Source organism: Arvicola amphibius, chromosome 12 (genome assembly GCF_903992535.2).
Source record: "Arvicola amphibius chromosome 12, mArvAmp1.2, whole genome shotgun sequence".
Classification (NCBI taxonomy): domain Eukaryota; kingdom Metazoa; phylum Chordata; class Mammalia; order Rodentia; family Cricetidae; genus Arvicola; species Arvicola amphibius.
In genome coordinates this window covers 146,158,891-146,182,514 of record NC_052058.2, presented here as the reverse complement: position 1 = coordinate 146,182,514, position 23,624 = coordinate 146,158,891, and the positions used below count along the sequence as shown (strand labels likewise).

General features: G+C 48.2%; 1 protein-coding gene across 2 annotated transcripts in view; it reads left to right on the top strand.

Moving 5' to 3' along the window:
* Slco3a1 (solute carrier organic anion transporter family member 3A1) overlaps positions 1–23,624 on the top strand; it is a 281,466-nt gene that overhangs the window by 182,272 nt on the left and 75,570 nt on the right. For both annotated transcript variants that reach the window (XM_038313702.2, XM_038313701.2), the window contains exon 3: positions 20,601–20,699. In XM_038313702.2, the coding sequence (XP_038169630.1) occupies positions 20,601–20,699 (99 nt within the window). The remainder of the gene's footprint in view (positions 1–20,600; positions 20,700–23,624) is intronic.

The window sequence follows — 23,624 nt, the reverse complement described above, 5'->3', positions numbered from 1 at the left end:
TTACCACCACCCACTGCACGTGGAAACGTCTCTGATGAAGGCTGAGAGCTGCACTAATCTATGAGTCTGGAGATGGGAATGTAGAGGTAGTTTGATACTTTGACCTATTATAATTGTAATAGGATTACCCCTGGGACCTGTTAGCTCCCCGGGCATGGGTTTTTGGTACAGTGCCAGGTTTGCAGTAGCAGGCATCATATCCTCCTATGGAGCAGATATCGGTTACCCCAATGACATCTATTCTACCATGTGCCCATAGGCATGCTTTGCCTCAGTGGTCATATTTTTGGTTACATGGCATACAGCGGGGTAAGACGGATGATTACTTCCCCCACAAAGGTCCACACAGCATTTTCCAGGAAGAAGCTCCCTGGTCTGTACTAACTTGATTTCTCTGTGTAACGTGACCAACATGTTTGGTATCATCAGCAATAGGGTCTTACCACCAAGTTCTTTTTGTGGGCAACCAAGAGAGTGGCAACAGCCTGGACGGTTTGGAGGGTCTCCAGGATGGTTTGCAGGATCTCCTGGATGGTTTGCAGTGTCTCCAGGACACTTCTGACCATCAGCTCAACGGGAGGTATCCCATTCTTGACACTGAGTTTTAAATGCTCATTGCAGAAACCATAGATTGCCAAACAGAAAATGTAATAATTTGTAGTTCTGGGGGCTGGGATGTCCTAGATCAGAACCTCTGTAAATAAAGGTACCCACCCAGTCAAGAGGCTGTTTTTTTTTTGGCTTTTGGTGAGCAATCTTGCTGTCTCCTAACTTGGCAGGCAAGGCAAGGGAACCCTCCAAGGTGTCTTTTACGAGCTGACTAATTTCAGCCAGGAAAGTTCTGTCTATAAACCTTTCAACACGTGAATTTCAGGAGAGCGGAAACACTCGGGTGTGGCAACAATGCCCCTAACTACCTCCACCCCTAGCTGCCTTATTTTTTTTTCCCCTTTGGGTTCACCTTCTTTTTTTATCTTTTTTATATGGTTTATTTTTTATATATTTAAAAATTTCCATCTTCTTCCCTCCTCCTCCCCCTACCCTCCCCTCCCCTCCACCCATACCCCCTCCCTCCCTCTCCAGGCCAAGGAGCCATCGGGGTTCCCTACTCTATGTTAAGACCAAGGTCCTCCCAACTCCCCCCAGGTCCAGGAAGGTGATCAACCAAGCTGAGAAGGCTCCCACAGAGCCCATCCATGCAGAAGAATCAAAGCCCAGCGCCTTTGTCCTTGGCTTCTCAGTCAGCCTCCACCGTCAGCCACATTCAGAGAGTCCGGTTTGGTCTCATGTTCCATCAGTCCCACCAACTGGAGTTGGTGATCTCCTGTTAGTTCTGTCCCACCATCTCCATGGGTGAACGCACCCCTCACGGTCCTGACTTTCTTTCTCATGTTCTTCCTCCTTCTGCTCCTCATCAGGACCTTGGGAGCTCAGTCCGGTGCTCCAATGTGGGGCTCAGTCATTTTCTTCATCTATCGCCAGGTGGAGGCTCTATGGTAATAAGCGTGAAGGGGAGAATGGGGGGAGCTCGGAGGAATGGGATGCTTAGGATACAGGAAGGGTGGATATGGGAGCCGGGAAGCATATATCTTAATTTAGGGAGCCATCTGAGGGTTGTCAAGAGACTTGACTCTAGAGGGGTTCCCGGGTTTCCAGGGAAACGCCCCCAGCTAGTTCCTTGGGCAGCTGAGGAGAGGGAGCCTGAAAAGGCCAGTTCCTACAGCCATCCTAGCTGCCTTCTAACTACACCGCCATGCAAGCTCAGATCGTGTGAGTGCATTTGAGCTGTGGGGTATAAATGTGGGAACCTGTCTAGCCTCTTCATCAGCAGCATGATACTGAAAATTAAAGCCTACATGGAGTTAGAATTCGACTCTTCTGCTCAGCCCATTGGGTACCAGATCACAAACCACATGAATCCCCACCCGACCCTCAAATATGAATCATATTATTTATTTGGTTCTATTTTCCTATCCAGAAAAGGAGGGTGAGATCCAAACCTAATTAAGGCAGCACTCCAACCTTGTAACTAAACTCCTTCACACAGCGATTGCACTGGGGCCCTGAGCCTCTTCTGGCCGCCTCACATTGCCCATGGGCTTCAAACCATTACCATGCATCATTGATTCTCAGGTTTAAGGCTCTAGAGAAAGCTTTTCAGAATTTACCCTGCTCTCCCCACACTTGGTAGGACCGCAAGGCTCTAGGCAGTTTACAGACAGCACAGAGGCCCCAGATAGAAGTAAGCCTCGGAACACGCGCCTCCATAATTAACAGCTGCAGGCACTTGGAAGGTTCTGTGTGGCATCATCTGCCTTGCTCCTTGGCTGTCAGAGCTAGAGAGCTGGGGGTTCAGAGCCAGCTTCTCTTCTGAGCTCCTCATTTTCTCCCTTCCCTTCACTGGTTTGAAGGGGTTTGACAATGATGTATCCACACTTGCTTGCCGTGTCCCTACCTACTGTGTAGCCGGAGAGACCTTCTGAGCCTCTCACCTGTCCCGTCTGTAACACACTGTATCCCCAGCCTGCTTCCCATGGTGGTTCCTAGGAACCCACACATATTTAGAGATTTCTACTCATGTTCAACCATGCAGAGCATTGTAGAAACACAGGAAACTAAGACAGAGATCACATGGCACCTTAGTCTGTGGTCTGAATCAGTTTTCCATGAGGGACATTTCTCCCCTCTCTGGGATATTGGGCAATACCTAGATAGATTTTTGTTAGCATGATTGGCGGGAAGAGAGTGCATCTAAGTACCTGAGATGCCCAGGGCATAGCCCCTCCCGTCCAGGAATTGCTTACCTTTTGATGACTATAGGGCTGGTTGCTCAGAGACTCTGATCTAAATAGACCAACTAGGCTGTACATGCAGGTGTTTTCAGTGCAGTGTGGTTGGAACTTGAGAACATATAGAAGACATATTCAGTGCATATAGAGGACTGAGAGGCTGTGCTCCTCCGTGAGAGGTCACCACCTGCCATCCTTCACTCAGCACTGAACTGCAGACTTCATCACGGCAGGGCGTATATGAGGAAGAAGTCATTTGCGCCCAAAGATTTCCTATACGAGGGCTGTGTTATCCCATGCACGCAGATGAGTCTTGTATTCCTACAAGACTTCAGTTCTTGGTTCCCACCCTTTCCAGTCAAAATCCACCCCCAGACGAAAGGTTCCAAGACCAGATGTACCCCAGTGTGGGAGCCCAGCCCTCTTGGGGACAAAGCTGCATTCAGCAATGAGAATCCTTTGCGTTTGCGTGCACTGCTGAGCTCTGCTGGGGAAGTTATGAATGAGTCACCGTGAATCACTGGGGAATGCCCTCCCTGGAGCGACTGCGCCTGAGAATCCACCCAGGCAGCAGAAATCTGTCGTTCCTTTCCTGCCTCTCTCCCAAAAGATGGCAAATAAGGCGGAAAGTCGTTAACATGACTACAGCTAGAACTTTAGACTGCTCAAATATGAAAAGTAAAGAATGCTAGAAGAAGCCGACCAGGGAGGATTCCCACTCAAACTCAGGAAGGGCAGGGTACAGCGAAGACTGAAGGCTCTGCTGTGTGGGCCTGAGGCTCATTCAGAAGCAGCTGCTCCCAGCAACCCGCCCCTCAGGGAGGTGAAGGCAGAGTAGAAAGATCACGTGGGCCTCTGATTCACAAAACCAAAGTGATCACCACCAGTTGCTTTCTTATGCGATCACCTGACCTGGCAGAGTACCCTACCCCACCCCCACCCCACCCCGCACACCCCTCTTATTGGTCTGCAAAGTGGGTTTCAGTGGTACCTCCTCACACCGCTGATGTTGGGATGCAATAAGTTAAGGCCGTGAAAGTTAAGCAACCTTCCAGAATGAGCATTAGATGTCAGGGTATGAGGGCATCCCTGGGGATTTCATACCATCTTTTAAAGGTGGCATCCTGCAGTGCTTCGGCTGGGAGGATTCCTATGGTGTCTGGGGTAGGTACCAAGATCCCACAGGGCAAGAGGAGCAGGAGAAAGATGAGCAAGAGGTGATGATGGCTACTGCAAGTGATGGGTGTCTGGACCTTCTTGATTCTCGTCTGATCTTTCCAAGTTGAAATGTGCATTATTTAAAATTATCTTTCAAAGAAGATTTGTAGAGAGTGGTTACCCAAATGAGCATGCACCGTTCACTTATAAACAGAATAGTCAGGTGGTAAATTTTTTTTATCGGCTTTGCCACCATCAAATAGACACAAGCATGGGTAAGAAAGACAATAACTCAGATACATGGGCTGTGGGAAATGCGGAGACGCAGTGATCTAAGACAGAAAGAAAAACGGAAATCTGGGGGTCGAGCATTCAAGGCTCCTAAAGATTTTTTTCTGGGAACATGTTAAAAACTGTGGAAAGTACCAAGCCTGGAGTAACTGGGGTGAGAGATGAACTCAAGGTGTGGCCGCTGAAATCAGTGTTTCAGAGTGACAGTCTTGGCAGGACTAGAGGAGTGGGTGTTTACAGGGGTGGGAGACAGAAAAACAGCCCAGCCATGATGCTCTTTCCTGGGGAGCCAGCTGCCCTGGCTCATGCCCCCATCCCTGGAGTGTGGGACGTAGGTGGAGCAGCCCTGAGCTTGGGGCAGCTCCCAGTCTGCAAGGCTCCAGATGAGGGAACACAGAGTCTTCTCAGCTGGAAGGGATCCAGAGGACAGGGTGGAGGATTTGGGAACAGACGAGTAAAGGAGGTTACACGCCCCTTTTTAGCTTTCACAAGGCTCATCTCAAAGGTAGAGCATCAAAGCAATGTGCCAGGCATCTCAGTAGTTCAGAAAACCTTCCCCCTGGCATGAGGTTCCACAGGATAACTGGCGACCCCGAGCACTTGTTCTGATGGAAGGTTCTAGGGTGGCAGTTAGGGTCACTGTGGCAGGCGCTGGGTCCTCTTTTAGAACTAATGTTTCAGTTGTGAGTTCTGAGCACATGTCTCTTTTCCCCTCAGGTTTCAGATTCCCCACATTGGAATGAGAAGCTAAGCCCTCTTTGGTGCCTCCCATTTACTTAGTTAAGCAGAATAGTTCCTGATAACAGGCCATTTGTGCCCGTGTTCACAGTCATTCCTGGCTCCCAAAGGACACTGGATGTGTCTCACGTGTAATTTGGGGCCCCGAGTGTGAGGAGCTTTGGCCCCGTCTACTGAGTCACTTGCTGAGGGCATGGGGAGATGCTTAGCCAGAAGGCCATTCTTCTTTAAATTGCTAGGGTAAGGTACTGATACAAGTCAGCACTTATTTGTGACCAGCCCCGTGGAAGATGGCTGGCCGACAGAGCAGGGCAAGGACGTCTGTGTTTCTTCCTGGATCCCTGACAGCTTCTCCGTTAGTTGATAAGCTTCAGCAGGCTTTAGATAGTGCAAAAGGAAGGTGTTTTGAGAGAAAGGAGAAAACGTTGATCCTAAATAGCAAGGCTGCCCTTCTGGTGCATTGTGGAAGAGGAGGCGTGGCAGTGGGACCGTGAGGTTACTTATCATATGAATGCTGACCCTCTGCTCACTTTCTCTTTTTTTATCTGATCCAGGACTCCAGACAATGAGATGGCTTAGCCTACAGTTAGGGCGTGTTTTTCTCAGTTCAATAAACTCATCTGGAAACAGACAGACCTGCCCAGAGGCATATTCCTTGGTCTGATCAAGTTGCTAGTGCAGGTTATCCAGGCAAGGGTGGTCGGTTCTGTCTTGCTCTTTCTTTGTTTTCCCTTCCCTGGATTTTGAATCAAATATTTTTAGAAGGCTATCTGGCCAAATCTTTGCTTACTCCACCTCGTTTAGCACTAATTTTATTTTTGTATCTCTGCACTGGACTTTTAAGTAAATAGAATGTCTGAGAAAAAAAACCAGTGGAGGAGATGACCTTCAAATTTTGGCAATGAGTCTCTTTCTGATGAATATATAAGTATGTGTATACATATGCATATACATATGTGTGTGTGTGTGTGTGTGTATACACACACAGATACCCATTACTGGATGTGGGTTGTTGCATATTTGGGGAGATACCAACGCTTCATCTCTCATAAGAACTTTATGTAGAAATCTACCTAGCATACCAAAAAAAAAAAAAAAAAAAAAGGTATGGGGGACCCAAGTTATATCAGTTAAACAACTCTTTCAGTTATAGCCATCCATTCAACTTCTCCCCACTTCCTATTATGAACCCAGCTTTAAGGAGCCCTGTATGAAATTCAAGTTTTAACAGAGAGGTGTGAGGAGATTTTGAGTCAGAGTCCTAGGCTAGGAAATGAGCTAGGGCAGGTGACAGAGGGCTTGGCCAAGACAGTCTGACACCTGTGTGATGTGGGAGAGTCTTCTGTTTGTGTTGATTTCATTGGTTAATATTGGCCCATTTGATAGGCCAGCCCTTAGGTGGGTGGAGTAGACAGAACAGAAGGCTGGGAAGAAGGGAAGTTAGACAGCCGCCATGCCTCTCCTCTCTGGGACAGTTGCCATGAAGCCAGCCACCAGGTCAGACATGCTGAATCCTTCCTGGTAAGACACCACCTCGTGGTGCTACACAGATTACTAAATATGGGTTAAAGCAAGATGTGAGAATTAGCTAATAAGAGGCTGAAACTAATGGGCCAGGCAGTGTTTAAATGAATACAGTTTGTGTGCTGTTATTTCGGGTGTAAAGCTAGCCGTGCGGAAGCCGGGAGGGACAAAAAGCAGGCCTGCTCACCTCATCACTACACCTGTGTCTATGAGAAGTAAGCTATTGTCTGTACCACTGTGTTTGTATGAGATTGAGAGGAGATCAGCAGTCCTAGGTCATAATCAAGGCTCTTCACATCAGGCCTAACCTGATATCCCTTGAGAAAAATTGCCCCTGGTTGAGAACCACAGCTCTAGACTCTAAGAACTTCATCATAGGCAGCCTGGTGAACACCAGCACTTTCTAGTCATTCCTCCTTTTAGGATTAAACATAAAAAGAGGCTGGGATTGTTGCCTGCCCAGAGTTTCAGATGGGAGGTGTCCACGGACTGAGTCATGTGGCAGAACCAAATGCTGGTTTGCAAAACCAGCTCCTCCCTTTCTATCTCCTAGCAGAATCTAACATAATTAGGCTTGTATGGGATGCTCACTTCAATTCTGTTCCCAGGTGGGCCCTGGAGACTGCTGCCTACAGCCACGGTATATATGGTGTGGTCCAAAGCCCTGCCAGTTGTCCCTTCCTGGTGCCTAACCTGTTGGCTTTCTAGATAGTTTCTGTTCAGCAACTATTCTGTCATTCTCCAGTATGAGCTGGGGTGCCATGTCCCAAAACCTTAGAGACAATGTCTTCACAGAGGAGATTTCCAGAAATGTCCTGGGAGATTAAGTTGGCTGCTACTGTTTCAGTGTGGGCCTCTTGAGAAGTTGGTGGATAGGGTGGCAGCTGAGGGTTGACTTGGCTTTCTGTGGGTTCCTATATCCTGTACTCAATGCAGTGCTGTGTATGGCCATTTCTGTACCTGTGGGGAGATGCTTCACGGGTCTAGTGATGGAGAAGTTGATGGAGATTCTGTATCCTGTGTCCGGACTGATGAGAAGCAGCTGCCTGTTTGCCCAGATGAAAATCTCAAATTCCTGGGAGCCACCCTGTCTTCCTAGCAACTAGCAGTAACGAAGTCCCTCAAGTCAGTTCCAGGGACACATGGCCTCCCCTGGAATACACCTGGTAGTGAGGCCTTCGGTAGCCTCAGGATACCCTGCTCACCTGTATCTGAAGTCTCTTGTCATCTGCTGGGTCAGAAGTAGATCAAGCATCTCCTTTGGGCTCATGCAGAGCAACCCAGAGGATGGGTCCTTAGCCTGCATGGTGGTACTTCAGTTGTGCCTCCTGCTCATTCTTTGGAAGGCTGAACTTCTGTAGCTGTCTTTTCACACATGCCTGGCTTCTAGATTCCTCCCTCTGCCAGGTACCGTTCCAGGGGAGAAACCAGTCTGGCAGTGGCCCTACATCAATGTCAGATGTCATATGTGAGATGAATGGACCTCCTCCTTGTCCCTAGGGTCTGCCAGTGCCTCAGAATTACATTGGAGTATGGGATAGCTGCTGCCCTGTTGGATTTTGTTCTAAGATTGTTGTTGACTAAAACTCTTCCCACCCAGATCCAGTCCGCCATTCTTCTATCGTCCTGTCTCTGAGTGCCTGGATGTCAATGGCGGGTACGTTACACCTCTCTTACCCATGGATTTAGCCTGTCTTATTTGTCCTGGACCCATGTTCTGTCTTCAGTTTATCAACCGGGCCTCTCTCAAGCGATCATGTTGGAGAGATGTGTTTTACTGCATGCACAGAGAAAAGAGGATAGGGGAAAGCTGCTGGGCGCATCACAGACCCCGTTTTGGCTGGCCAGCCCCCCACACCTTGCTTGCTTGCTTGCTTGCTCACCATGCTTCAGCAAGCTCCTATTCTGGTCCTGTGCATGTTTCCCTCTCCTGAGCACTGAGCCAGCAGTTTGTCCAGTCTGCACTTGCCTCTCCACTCCATGCGTTTATGGCTTTTCCCACTCTAATGAGCCTCCGACCCTCTCAGAAAAACCGCAGAGGAAATGGAGTTGGTCTGGCTCGACTCTCTCCTGCCGAACCCTGTCGACACCTGACGGCAACAGCTACCCGCTCACAGAGCACATAAATCCGGGGTTTAATAATCTAACCTCGGATTCCACCAGGCTTCAACAATCACCAGTCTGTCATGTCAGCAGACAGCCTTGTCCTTCTTGGTGATAAATTAGGGTGAAATTAGTATTTCACGCACACCCTGACTCTCTGCCACAGTGCTTCAAACAAAACGCTTGGCGTCTCAGCACTGCTGGAGGTAGGGTGGCGGAGGTTCGAGATCACAGCTGCTCCCTACAGCTGGCTCACCTGGCTGTCACCTCTTCAGTCTGTTTCTTCCAGTTGGGGCCTAGAGACACACCAGCTCTGCCTCCCCAGCCACGTGGAGAGGGGGCGGGGGGAGATTTCTGCAGATGCAGCGCTCTGTTGCTGTCAGTGCTTCTGGATGCAGGGTGGCATTCTGATGGTGGGATTCCCGCCGCGGCACAGAGCTGAGGCAGCTCCACCCTGCTGTGTATACTCAGCAGAAGACTACATCCAGTTGACCCCTGCCCCTGACTGGCCTGGCCTGGCCTGGCCTGGGATCTCCAGCCTACTTAGAGAGACTAGTCTATTTAGAACTTAGAGGTGCACTAGGTGGCTCTGGACATTTGTTATGAGAGGAGGATTTGAGTTGACAAGTTTGCCAGCGTTTACTCTAGGCAAGTGCAGACTCCAGGCACAGAGCCTGTTGGGGTGACAGTCTCTCATCCATTCGTAGGCATTTTGATGAAGGCAGTCACTGATGGCCACAGGTCTCCCCTAACAACCTGAGCCTTGGTGACCTCTAGACAGCAAGGCACCTTCAGAGGAGCAGGTGATCCTCCAGCCCAGAGCTGGAAAGCACACACCAGGGAGGCATGTGAAGGTTTCTGGCTCCCTCTAGTGACAACTTCTGTTACCTGCTCTTTACCACCATTTCCACAGAGATGGTCCATGAACTTGAGGGGTGAATGGATAGATGAACGTGGGGCCATGGACCTCCACTCTGTGACAGAGGAGGCTGTCCTCAGGAGAACCCCACATGACTCAAGTCTGACACTCAGGTTCTGAGCAATAGTCGGACTGTGGTCATAGCCTCATTTTCAGAATCCTATGAGACTGGTTCCTTTAGAACTTAGTAGAAGGATTTCTGCGGGTCACGACCATTCTGTTGCTTTTTCCCCTTGGGAGGGACAAGAGTCTGGTCAAGGCCTGCTAGACTTGGGCTACTATGCAGTCACGTGCCTATGAGCTGGCACTCTATCTCTCCAGAGTCACTCTCAGGGGGCAAAGTCACCTAGGACTAAGAACTTACCACTACTGATGTTGGGAATTTAGCATGTAATGCCACCCACCTGGGGACAAAGGGGACAGGAGATGCAGTATCTCATGCAGTCAGCGGGAGCTCAGAAAATGCACTCAGACTGCTACGCTGAATACCTCAGCTGGCCTCCCTGTTGCCTGCTCGCTCCTTCCCCTCCCTTGCATCCATGCGCCATCTATAGGTTTATTGTCAAAGCTTAAATCTTGAGGTGCCCATGCCTGAGCCCAGGAAGCTACACACCAATCCTTCTGTGCTCTGACTAATAAGCTCTCCCCATCTCTCCAAGCTGTGCCTCAGAGTGCTGGCTGGGGCCTCCTCCACCACCTTCTTCCTATCCTAGGCGCCTACCTCTCTCTGCCTTTGCCAGGCTGTTCCGAGCCCTGCCCTCTTCTCTATTTTCCTTGCTCTCCTTAAATCTTCTTTGTTCTTATTTCCACTTTCCATTTACTTTTCAAATTGATCTCGCTGCGGCTCGATGTCCTTGTCTGTAAAATGCGCGTGTATCTATTGTGGAGGGTATGGTGTGAGATGGTATATGGGCAGCGCTAGTCCTTGGCCCTCCGCTTCAGGGGTTTCAGTACCAGCATGTCTTCATCATCATCCTCACCAGCAATAAGCCTTCAAACCCAGCCTTACGTGATCAGGTTATCCCTACCCCCCTTCCTGAAACCCTGGAGTTCTCATGCCATTCTCAAGATCATCCCTGTTTGCCTTATAAGCAACATTGAGCATCCTTATTTCAGAGCCACTCCCAGCCCGTGTGCTGGGCACAGTGAGGCGTTTGGTGATGATAATATCAGGGTCCTGTGTGAGACCTTCCTGTAGGTGGTCTGTCTGTCCATCCAGCTGGGAAGGATGCATTGACATTCGTCATCCCTCCTCAGACATTTAACTGTTTGAGTAGCACACCTCAGTTTCTAGCATTCTCTGGAATATTATCATAACACGCCCGTCTTGAGCTGCATGCTTTCGAAGGCTGTATGACATAACACTACAAGCTTAAATTACTGACATTTATTTACACCGTGCTGGTGGAGACATAGGCAAGAGTGGGGTCTGAGTCCCTTTCCTTGACTTACAGATGGCCTGTGTGTATACTCATACAACTTATCCCTCATGTCTGTGGCCTTGGCATTGCTCTGTGTGTCCTCATCTTCTCTTATAGGGACAGTAGTCAGAGTGGATTAGGACCCATCATAAGAACCTTGTTTTAACTTAAATGCCATTTTCAAGGGCTTTTCTCCAAACAGTCACATTTTGAGATGTATTCAAATGGCTATATCCCAGTGGCTCTGGGATAGAGGCATGACAGACACTCACCTTTGTAGAGGGGCATCCTTGACACAAGCTCCCTTGGTCCATGCATTACATCAAGGTGCCTGGAAACCGCTCGTCAGAGGCGTGTGATCGCGCTGCCATGAAAGCTGGAAGGAAAGAAAGAAGGTTTCTCCTCGCTGGGTTGAAAAACCGAGATAGACAGCAGCTACAGCTTCTAGTAGTCACAGAGCCTCCCCACTCATCATAAAGAGGCCCAACCACATGGAATGGGGTTCATTTACCTGCATCATTTTCCGTAACGTGTCATTTCCCACCTCTCCCAGCCCCAGCTGCCAGTCAGCTGACCGATCAGCATATAGACATGGGCTCATTGCCCCCCACCAGTGGCTCTGGTGCCCTCAGGGGAAATATAATTAAAACAACAATAGCAAAGCCCAGAATATCTGCCTTCCCCACGCCCTTAATTGTATGGTCTGTCCCAAACAGGAAATTGTGGGTTTGTATCCAGACAGACTATGAGCAGAACTCTGAGGACCTCTCAGACCAGTTGTGTGACAAGAGAGAGAAGGGAAGAAAAATGAGGTGATCTAGGAAGGCTCCACAGAAGAGACCATCTTTTAAAAAACAACTTAAATGGTGTGAGGAATTTCAGGTCTGCCTGCAGTGGAGAAAGCCTGAGCTGAGGTCTGCACTGAGTGAGGCCCTGTTGTCTTGCATTAGAGGCCCCACCAGGCATGCCAGGCTTCCATGCACAGGTGCACAGGTGATTGACAGGCTGCATGTGATGTTGAAGTTCTGCTCCAATGCTCTAGACCAGCTGCCTCGCTACCTTGGTTAGCATCAGATAGTGCCCGAGCCCTTTCTTATCTCCATGTGCCTTCTAGATACTATCTGATGCCTTGGACCTAAACCTCCGTCAAGAGCCACAAAGACAGACTCAAGCGCCCAGAGTTCTCCACCTGACTACATATAAAATTAATGCAATAATAAATTCATTTATGCCCTGGCAATGCTGAAGCATGTACGGAAGCCTGTACATGGCGGTTCTGTTGAACATGTCCATATTGGATTTCATGGTCTAAATTGATGAGGAGAACTGACCAGGTAGGTCTCTTCCTCGCATATAAAATTGCCCAGTGTTACTTTTGCATGTGTTCACATGTGAAATGTCCCGCACAGACTCCTGCGTGTGAGCACTCAGTTCCCGGCAGGTGGCATTGTTCTGAGAGGCTGTGGACCTTTCCGGTAGATGGAGCCTACAGGTAGAAAGTAGATCATTAGAGAACAGGCTTTAAGATGCTATACCTGCCCTCTTCCTGCTGGCTCTCTCTCTCTGTGTCCATCCCAGTGTGAGCAGGTAGCCCAGAGCTCCCGAGGCACAGACACCAACTCCCACCGCTGTGGCTTTCCCGCCATGACACTCCATGTCCTCAAACTATGAGGCAAGATAAATCTTTCCTTTGTCAGGTATTTGGTCACAGTGGCAAGAAAAGTAATTAATGCAACTGGGGGGAGGGCATAGTACCCACACAGTAACCCAGTCTACCTTCATTGCCATCTTCGGGGCCATGCCTAAGGAGCTAGTATTTAAGTTTCTTGGTGACTCCTCTGTGGAGCTAAATTTGAGATCCGTGCTATATCTGGCCTAAGAGGTAGCAGTATGATACCACGGGGAGGGGCTCTGCCTTTGTCACGTACCATGTGGCCTTAGCCACATCTGTGTTGTTGTCCTTGGTTTGTAAACTTGACACCAGGAAGGATTCTGCTACACGAACTGGGCTCTGTCTGGCGCGCCTTCAGTACTCCATAAATGGCTGCCCCCCTCCTCATCTCCTCCAACCCCCCCCCCCCCCAGACACGAGCACATCAGTTAAAAGGCTGTCAGGCTGTGGACAGTGAGCAACGGATAAATATGTATTGTGTGTTTTGTAGGCTTCCTGCTGCTTATGGGTCGTGTTTTATTCATGCACGTTGAATGCAGAAGAAGGCTCCCTAAGAGGGGAGAATTTCCAGCCTGGGACTTTCAAGGCAAGGGACTATAGTTACATAAATCGAGGGCAAGGAAAGCAAGTGTAGGATGAAGAGAGCAATCTTCCGGCCAAGGGTTTCGCCTGCAGCTGGGAAGTAGAGCATGTCAGTGTTTGACAAGCTGGGAGCTCATTCTTTGCTAGTCTGGTGCTGCCCTCTAGTGGGAAGAGTCACAACCAGCCTCATTTGCTTATCCCACCAGAGTGGAGAGGACCAGGCAGCCCAGCTACCGACACACACTTGGGAGGGGCAGCTTGGCGGGACATCCTCCCCAGACTCTTCAATCCGGATACAGTTCTAGGTCACATCTGTCCTGTGTGCGCATCCACTGTTGTGTCTAATGGTCCCTGCTGCACAAGGTAGATACTCTTATTTCCAGGTACAGCATTGAGATTATTCTTGGTCATCTAGAAATAGAAGTGCGATCCAAAGGGGTTAGGTCTGACTGATTCTACAGGCCTCTTTCTATGTTGGCACGTTATTTCTTTGAAGAACCAGTGCCTAGAAATCGGAGGCCGAATCCATCTCTTCTGTATGCACATCGGTGTTTCTCTGTGGGTGATAGAGATGCTGATGTATGCCATCTTGACAATTATGATTTTAAAAAAATGTGCCAAGCCTTTAACTGTATGCAAAGAACTGTGAAAGGCCTTTGATACTCATTAATCACTTAAACCCCACAGCAGCCCCGCAAGGCAGGGGCTTTTCTTACAGCCGGTCTAAGATGAGTGTACAGAGGCCAGCACTTCCCAAGGCTGCACGGCTGGTGAGTAGAGTTGCCAGCAGCCCAGCTCCAGGGTCAGCTCTGGAATACAGTGGTGGACTCTCCTCCTCTGTTATTGCTCTCACCTCGGATGAGCATGGATTTGAAGAACAGAGGGTATTGCTACCAAAGAAATGGCTCACAAATATAGTCGTGCATAAAATAAACTAGGAAAACAGTCTCTCTGATTCTGTGTTTTCCATATTCTCTAAAAGAAGCAGCTCTTACCTAAGCGATCAAAAGAAGTAAAACTCCTAAAGCAGGGACAGGATATTCTGTTGCTAGAAACACCAGCAAGAGAATAAACACTGTGGATGGTTCCAGGGACTGTGTTCAGAAATGAGTTTGAAGACTGTTATGTGCATCACACACTTGATAATCTGAGACTCTTTGGATATAGGGTTGTTGTCAGTCCATGTCACAGAGAAGGAAACCGAGGCAACAGACACTTGGCACCGTGCTCGCAGACAGACTGTTAGCAGAGCTGACCTACCCTCTCTGCACGTCGCACCTGGGTCCTGTCCCACAAAGGGAAGTTGTGACTCAGAAACACTGGCGGCAAAGTGATTGGAGGTGCTAGGGAGAGGGCCTGGATTTGCCGGAGGCTGTCCTGGTATTGCTTTCAATTCATGAAGAGCTCATGCCGCCAGATCGCAGAGGCCTGCAGTACCCTCGGGTTAGCCTATATCCTTTACTCCCATATAAAAACCATGTCCCATGTCACTTTGACACAGAGAAAGATAAGGGCTGGAAGGGAAGCTCACCCTTTCCCTCACAGTGATGCCAGCCATGCCCTCTGCAGCCCACCCCCAATGCCCTAGGTTGGTGGCCTTGGTGAGCAGATATTCACAGGAGTCAACATGCACTCCCAAATGGGAGGTTCCAATGTGGCTCCACTGTCTTTCCTTCCCCTCTTCTGCTAACACAGAGCCAAGCTGTGGGCATCGGTGGGAGCCGATCCTTTGCATCTGTGCCAGGGTCACACCAGGCTGACATTGGTGGTGGCATTCCTCACTACAGCCCCCTAAAACTGATCTTGTTAGCATGCTTCTTTCAGATGGAAGCTCAGCTGGCAAGGCTGAGGGGATGCATGAGGCCTTTCAGCAGCTGAGAGATCCCCGGACCCACACTGCCTGCTCGGTAAACCACTGGGGCCTGTGCCAGCTGCTTCTGAGGGGGCTGGGAGAGCTTCCCTACTTTGTTTGTACAGATCCCCTTAGCCCAAGATCCTTTCAAATGGCTCTGCATTTAAATAGCTGCCTCTCCCAGCCAACTGTGGGATTTGATTTGGCCTTAGTCCCCCTGCAGACCCAGTGACCTAGCTGACACCTAAAAGTCAGGGGCAAAATAACTGAGATTCTGTGAGCCACATCTCTCCTTGAGTAAATCTGCAATGAGGGTAGCTGACCGCATTTTTAAAAGGAACCATGAGATCATCAGTGAAAATCACATGGTCCTTAGCACCCATAGAAGCACTCAACAAAGAGGGGTGTGTGTGTGTGTGTGTGTGTGTGCGCGCGCGCGTGCACCCACGTGTGTGTGTGTGTGTGTGTGTGTATGTGTGTGTGTGTGAGTGGTACTCAGAATCACATGTGCACAGACATTTTTCTCCAACAGAAAACACAGATATCTGGCTTCACACATTGTGATAAAATAAACAGTCATATAACCTGTAAACAAACTATAGAATTGACACTGTGGAATTGCCTCCTTTTGTAGCCCCGTCTGCCTACTTATCAATCATACGACTAATAATAATAGATAGGAGCTAAAGAGATGGACCCATGGGGAAATCCCACGAGGAACATGAACACTCACAGCACCAGCATTGTGACCCCAGCGCTCCTAGGACAAGATGGGTGGAAGAAACAGGAGCACCCGGAAGCTCACAGGCCAGCCACTCTGGTATCACAATGAAAACAACAAGAAGACCGTTTCAAACAAGGGGGAAGATGAGGGCCAGCATCCAAGGCTGTCATCTGAACTCCATACACAGGCCACGGCTCACACACTCGAGCACTCGTGCACACCCACATATCCACAGCCACTTTGTACACACAAAAGTGTAATAATGATATGAACAATTCCTCTTCTCTCCATCCTAGCTTCAGTTCTGACTTCTGTAGGACTTATTTCCCTGGGCTCCAGTGTTGCCTGTCTCTCTTCTGGTTTCGTTTTGCCAACTTGGATCTGGACGCACAGACTTAGACTCTCCTGTGCTCTTTAAGGTTCACCGTAATTACTGTGGTTGGTTGGCAGTGTTCACCCGTGAGTGACCCGTATTCTTTGCCACACAGACACTCCAGGATGTAGCGACTGCAGGGTGTCTGAGTGGACAGTGGGTCTCTCAGAGTGATGGTGTGAACATTATTGGGTGTGTCTCCTAGTACCCATGGGAATACTTCTGAAAGCGAGACCCACCCGTCAGAAGGCAGATTTATCTTCAGCTGTTTTTACTAGCAAAGTTTGGCCAAAGTGATTAATTTGCATGCCTTTAATATGTGACTTCCACACACTATCGTCATATTGTACTTTTGGAGATCTCAAGTCCATAAGGGGGCATTTGGAGCTCAAATCAAGATGACCAGACTAAAATCCTTTCTGGAGGGCAGTCTTTTCTGGTCCGCCATCAACTCCTACCCTGACTCTTCTGTACCCTCCACATCTGAAGGGCCTTTACAGTTACTTTCAGACATGTGGGTATATGTGTATCATACTACGTACATAATAATATACAGTAATATGTAATATGTGGTAATCTAGTATCTGGTGTTATTTTATGATGGCCACACTGGGTGGTAGTGGCATGCTCCTTTAATCCCAGCACTTGGGAGGCAGAGGCAGGTGAATATCTGAGTATGAGGCCAGCCTGGTCTACAGAAAGAGTTCCAGGACAGCCAGGGCTACATGGAGAAACTATGTCTCGAAAAACTAAACAAAGCAAATGAAGAAGGAAGGGAGGGAGGAAGAAAGGAAAAAAAGGAAGGAATGAAGAAAGAAAGATAGATTGGTTGCCTGATTAGGGCTGGAGGGTTCTTAGCAGTTAATATCTCTCACAAGCATAATGGCCAGAGTTCTAATCCCCAGCAGCAGGCAGCCCACCTATAATCTCAGCACTCAGTGGTCTGAGATAGGAAATCCTTATAGCCCAGTGGCTAGCTAGACTAGCTGAATCACTGAACTCTAAGTTCAAGAAGAAACCCATCTCTGTAAAGTGGAGAACATTCAAGAAAAACATCAACTTCTGGTGTTTACCACGCATGCACACACACACATACACACACAAACACACACACACACACACTTGTATGTAACAACAATTAATTTTTAAAAATAGGACATGAATTTGAAAGAAATTAAGGAGGGGTATACAGGAAGGCTAAGAGAGAGGAAAGGGAGGGAAAAATGATGTAACTATATTAATCTATCAATCTATAATAAATCTATTATGCTAAAAACCAAAAGAAAAGGTTGGAAATCCTAGGGAAAATAGTGTGAGCCCGTGCTGGTACCATGGATCTGAGAAGCTGGCTCCGCAGTCAGGAGTGTTGCTGCTCTCGAAGAGAACCGAGTTTGGTTTCAAACATCCAAGATGGGTATTGACTCACATCCACCTGTAACTCCAGGTCCAGGTTATCTGACACCCTCTTCTGGCCTACTCAGGCATTTTCATGCATGTGGTACACATGCATACACTTAGGCACAAGCACATATGCATAAAATAATAAATAAAACTGCTTTCAAAAAGTTATTCTAGGAGAGAGTAACAAAAGAGATATCTTGATATGGTGGGGGCACTTGGGGGTTAGGGAGAAACCTACTGTCAGGGAAACCCCCAGAAACTCACAAAGACTCCTAGCAGTGGTGGAGAGGGTTTCTTAACTGGCCATCTCCTGTAAGCAGATTGGTGACTTCCCTTATTGCCATCAGAGATACTCTATCCAGTGACTTAATGGAAGCAGAGGCAGAGATACTCAAACAAGCAGTGTGCTGAGCTCCTAGAGTCTTGCTGAAGAAAGGGAGGAGGGATTGTATCAGCCAAGTTGGTCATGATAGGGAAACCCATAGAGACAGCTGAGCTGAGCTCACAGGAGCTCATGGGCGCTGGATCAACAGTCAAGGAGCCTGCATGGAACCAACTTACACCCTCTGCTTGTGTGTGACAGTCGTGTAACTTGGTCTCTTAGTAAGGCTTCTAACACTGAGAGCAGGACCTCTCGTTGGTGCTTAGCTGACTTTTGGTAACCTGTTTCCCATGCTGGATTACCTGACCTCGTCTTGATGTAAGGGGAGGGACTCAGTCCTGCCTCAACTTGATGTGCCATGCTTTCTGCGAGCCTGTGGGAGGCTGTCCCTTTCTGTATGGAGATGGAGGAGTGGATGGGGGGTGGTAGATGGAAAAGGGGAGGGGAGGGGAGGAGAGAAGGGAGGGGGAACTGGTTGGTATATTAAAAAAAATAGAGAGGGGAAGGGAGAGAAAGAAAGGAAAGAAGGTGAGGAAGGAAGAAAGAAAGAAAGAAGAAAGAAAGAAAGAAAAAGAAGGAAAGGAAGAAAGAAGGAAGGAAGGAAGGAAAGAAAGAAAGAAAGAAAGAAAGAAAGAAAGAAAGAAAGAAAGAAAGAAAGAAAGAAAGAAAGATGGGGAAAGGTTATTCTACATTATCCAGTGAGTTCATGGAGGGGGGCTCATGGTTTCCCAGCATCCAGTTTGGCAACTGCAGATGTACACTAATTTTTAAGGAGGTCACAGCTTTGCCACCAGCATCCCCTGCTTCCTCCTGAGGCACTGTTTCCTCTTTCCAGGCATATCACCTATGAAAATATCACCTATTGCTTTTTCTAGTGGAAAGCAAGGGTAGCATCCACTGCCCTTGGCAGGTGACATCAGAGAAGCAAGTGAGCTCTGGTGAGGATAGGAAATAGTAGATATGGGGTTTCAGTCCAGGCTATGCAGTCCTCACCAGGACGGTCTCCTCAACAGACTGGCGAGTTCCAACTTCTGGCCCTTTGCGTGTGATGGATTGAGTTACATGCTGCAGACGCAGGAAGGAGCGTTTGAGAATGCATCTATGTACGAACTTGCTTTTTGAATCATTGAAGAGACTGCAGGGGACTGGAGACGTGAAGTGGTTTGGGTTAGAGAGGCAGTAGAGGGAAGACCACTCGGACTTCCTTTCTCGGGCTCTTCCACAGCTTGCTCTTCCTGTGGTGTAGAGACAGCAGGCAGACAGCAGAGGGCACTCTTGAGTCACAGATTTAAAAGAACAACAGAAACATTTCCTCTGGACCAGGACCACAGACAGATGATGAGAGCCTAACAAAGATTGGTGTGTGTGCATGCGTGGGAGGGAGGGAGGGAAGAAGTGTCTATAGCTAAAGTGAATGTAAAAACAGTTGCAAAAATCCTTTCAAATTTCTTTTTGTGGTGTGTGTGTGTGTATGTGTGTATGTGTGTGTGTGGTGTATGTCTGTGTATGTGTGTGTGTATGTGTGTGTGTATGTGTGTGTGTAGAGTGTATGTGCACATAGGGAGGGGGTGTGCGTGTATTTGTGCAGGTGCCTGTGCACATGTTTGTATGTGCATTTGGAAACTAGAGTCTGGCATCAGGTAACAGGTTTCTTCCCTAGTGGCTCTACACCTTTTTATTTTGAGCCACAGTGTCACCCTGAACTTAGATCTTACCCATTAGGCTAGGCTGGGTGACTAATGAGCTCCATGGATCTTTATGTCCCCACCTTCCTACTATTGGGATTACAGACTGGCTGCCACAGTTGGCTTTTACGTTAGTTCTAAAGATCCATATTAGGTTCGTATATTTATGCTGGGGCGCTTTGCCAACTGAGCCGTCTCTTCAGCTCACCTCCCCTGCAGATTTCTTCGTGGTAGAAAAACTACTTAATGACAGATTTGGATTATCTTAGTATTTTTCACTGATGTGGCACAAAGTCCCCTAAAGGTAAGAGAAATGGGGGTCTATGAATACCTTGCTAGAGCAAGGGATCAAATTCCTGGAGACAGGCTGGAGGGATGGCTCCGTGGTTAACAGTGCTTGCTTCTCCTGCAGAGAGAAGATCCAGGTTGGTTTTCAGCATGCATGCAGGGGGCTCACAACCACCTCTAACTCCAGCTCTGGAGGATATAACGCCCTCTGCCAGCCTCTGAGGCCACAGCACACACATGCATAGACATGAAATCAAAACAGAATCCTGGGGGCTTCTAGCATGATACGCAGTATTTTCATGGAGTCCTCAAAGTTGGAAATTTACTAATTATCCCCCTCTGTGGTGTTTGGACTAAGTCCTTGTACTGTCATTTGTAATAACCAGTTATCTTACCTGGTTAGTGTAAGATAATCTCTTGGGCCGGGTGGTGGTGGCGCACGCCTTTAATCCCAGCACTCGGGAGGCAGAGGCAGGCGGATCTCTGTGAGTTCAAGACCAGCCTGGTCTACAAGAGCTAGTTCCAGGACAGGCTCCAAAGCCACAGAGAAACCCTGTCTCGAAAAACCAAAAAAAAAAAAAAAAAAAAAAAAAAAAAAAAAAAAAAAAAAAAAAAAAAGATAATCTCTTGGGTCTTTAATGATCTCACTCCTTGAAGGGCTTGTGTGTTTTAACCTAACCCTTCATTTCTTCTTGCAGGAATCCTGTTCACGATGTTGGTATTTGGACCAGCCTGTGGATTTATTCTGGGCTCTTTCTGTACCAAAATCTACGTGGATGCCGTCTTCATTGACACAAGTAAGGAATACAAGATCAGAATTGCTAAGCGCCCCTGCAAGCGTCCCCGCTCTCATGAAGGTGTTGTTAGCCTACGGGGTTCTAAGACTCCACGCACACTAAGCAATATTCTTGTGCTGCTCAGCTTTCTGTTACTATGACATATATGCCTGAGACAATCAAAGGAAAACAAAGAAGGGCCTGCGCTGGCTCATGGTTTCAGAGTCTGTCTCTGGTTGGCGTGTTGTTTGGGGTCTCTAGGTAACATACCACTTGATGAGGAACATAAGATAGAACAGAGCTATTTAACACATGTTGGCTGGGAAGGGAAGAGAAAGGAGGAAGCCAGGGTCCCCATATCCTCTTCAAAGGCTTGCCACGACAATCTAACTTTTGCCACAAGGCCCCATCTCCCAAAGGTACACACACTACACAGATATATGCAAAATAAAAATAAAACCATCTTGGGAAAAACTTTCAGCATTCTTAATAGGAAGAGGACATATGTTTCTCAGATGCTCTGGGCTTCCCACCTGTGATTCTGAGATTAAATTCAATGGCTGTCGGGGTAAATGATATCATTTTTAGTTACATGTCTGATCGCTGAGACCAAACATGGGATGGTTAGTCTTGGGTGTGAACTTGACACACCTGGGAAGAGGGAACCTCCATTGAGAAATTGCCTCCATCAGATGGAGACATGTCTGTGGGGCATTTTCTTGATGGCCAGCTGATATAGGAGAGCTCAGTCCACTGTAGGAAGGGGGGTACCACCACTAGGTAGGTGGGTCTGGGCTTTATAAGAAAGATAACTGGGTGTGGGCCTGGGTATAAGCCAATAAATAGCATTCTTCCATGGTATTGGCTTCAGCTCCTGCTTCCAGGTTTCTGCCTTGAGTTCCTAGCCTGAGTAACAAAATAAAATAAAATAAAGCGATTGATCTCAGCAACAGCAAAGCAGAGTGGATCACTTGACAGAAAGCATCTTGGGAGGGGAAAGCTTTATTTTGGTTTATAACTCTGAGAAGTCCACCATGGTAGGGAAGACATGGCAGCGGAAGCCTGAGGCTGCTGACCACGGTGCAGCCATTGTCAGGGAGTGGAGAGCAGTGAGCCATCATGTTCAGCTTTTGTGGTCTTCTGCCATCTCGGAAGTAGGGTTTTGTATTGGGAATTTCACGCATGCATACAATGTCTGCATGAATCAAATCCACACACCCCCATTCTCGTTCTCTCATTTATTCGTTCTCTCTTCTCTAATTCCCTCCACATCCACCACTCTCCCCTCCCCACTTCCTGTGTACTCTCTGTCTCCTCTTGAGCCCACTGAGTCCATTAATGCTGCCAGTACGTGCATGAGTGTGGGACCACCTGCTGGAGAATGGGTAGCATTGCAGGGTCGACATACCCGACGAAAACTTCCCCTTCCTCCCCCGCCACCCTTGGCTGCCTGTGGCTTCTCAACTAAGAGTGGGATTTCATGGGCAGCCCCTAGTTGATGCTGAGATTTTGTTTCCCTTGATCTTGTGTGTGTGTGTGTGTGTGTTGTATATGCAGTCACGGCCACTGAGTTCATGTGGATGGCAGCCTTGTCGAGTACATCAAATAATGTTTCACCCCTCGAGATCTCCCCAAAGCCCCTTTTCAGTTTTCAGACTTCTATGGGTTCTCTAGTTTAAACACACATATCCAAGCTTTCCAATCTGGAACCCACATAGGAGAGAAAAACGTAACAGCTGTCTTATTGGACTTGGGTTACACCACTCACAAGGATTATTTCCAGCTCTGTCTGATGTGGGCCATTTACCTGTGTTTCATTGTTCTTTACAGCCAAATAACCATGAATATGTATCCCGTTGCCGGTAGCCATTCCGTCTTGAAAGTACTTGAGATGTGTTACTGCTTCCTACCACTAGAGGGCAGAAACACACCACAAATTTATGCTTTTCAATTCCTGCCAAGAATGGGACTGTTGCTGTTAGCTGCAAGGAGAGGATTTTAGCACCTCAGTTAACCCGGTCTAGAGAATACCTCGCAGCAGGCGTTCCCAGAGGCTTGTCTCCCAGGTACATCCCATCAAGTTAGCAATAGGGATTGGCTGTCGTGACTGTGCCGTGGTGACAGACAGTCTCGAGTTCAAATGACTGGGTAGACTAAGAATTAACTTTGTAGTTAACCAGTTCAGAACAGATTGGAATTGAGAAGGATCTCTCTGGGACCCAGGCTCACAAGCCTTTATCCTGATCCCAGAGTGTAGAGTCTCCACGCGTGTATCTACTGGTCCTTAAAGCCTGTGGTGAAGAGTGATCACCCTGTCCTTCCCTGTCATTACCAAAGCACGTCTGTTACAAGGCACCACATGGAGAGTGACTCATGCTGGGCCTGGAACTCAGGAGCAGCTTCCAGGGGATGTGACCAAGTCCCAACCTAGGCTTTAACAACCCAAAGAGAGAGGATTCAACTCCCAGCCCATTCCAGTACTGACCACGCTGACTCTCGGTCCTCTCTTCAGGACTTAGTCACCAGTCGTCCTGTGGAGGAGATGAGAGAGAGAGTCCCCAAGAGAAGGAGCCACCATATTTTGTAAGCTAGTCTGCAGGGTGACTTCGTGGTATGTCTCCAGCTCTCTTTGCTAGGACACAGCCAATCACATGGGCCCACAGAAGCAGGATTCCTATTCGAGAATATGAATTCAGGTGGACGCAGAAATTTGGGGGGCTGTCTCTATGAGGGTCTCTATTGCTGTGAAGAGACACCATGGCCATGGCAGTTCTTACAAAGAAAAACATTAAACTGGGGCTGGCTTGCACATCAGAACTTTAGGTCCATTACCATCATGGTGGGAAGCATGGTGGCTTGCAGGAAACACAGTGCTGGAGAGACAGCTGAGAGTTCTACACCTGGATCTTCAAGAAGAGAGAGTGACACTGGGTGTGGCTTGAGCTT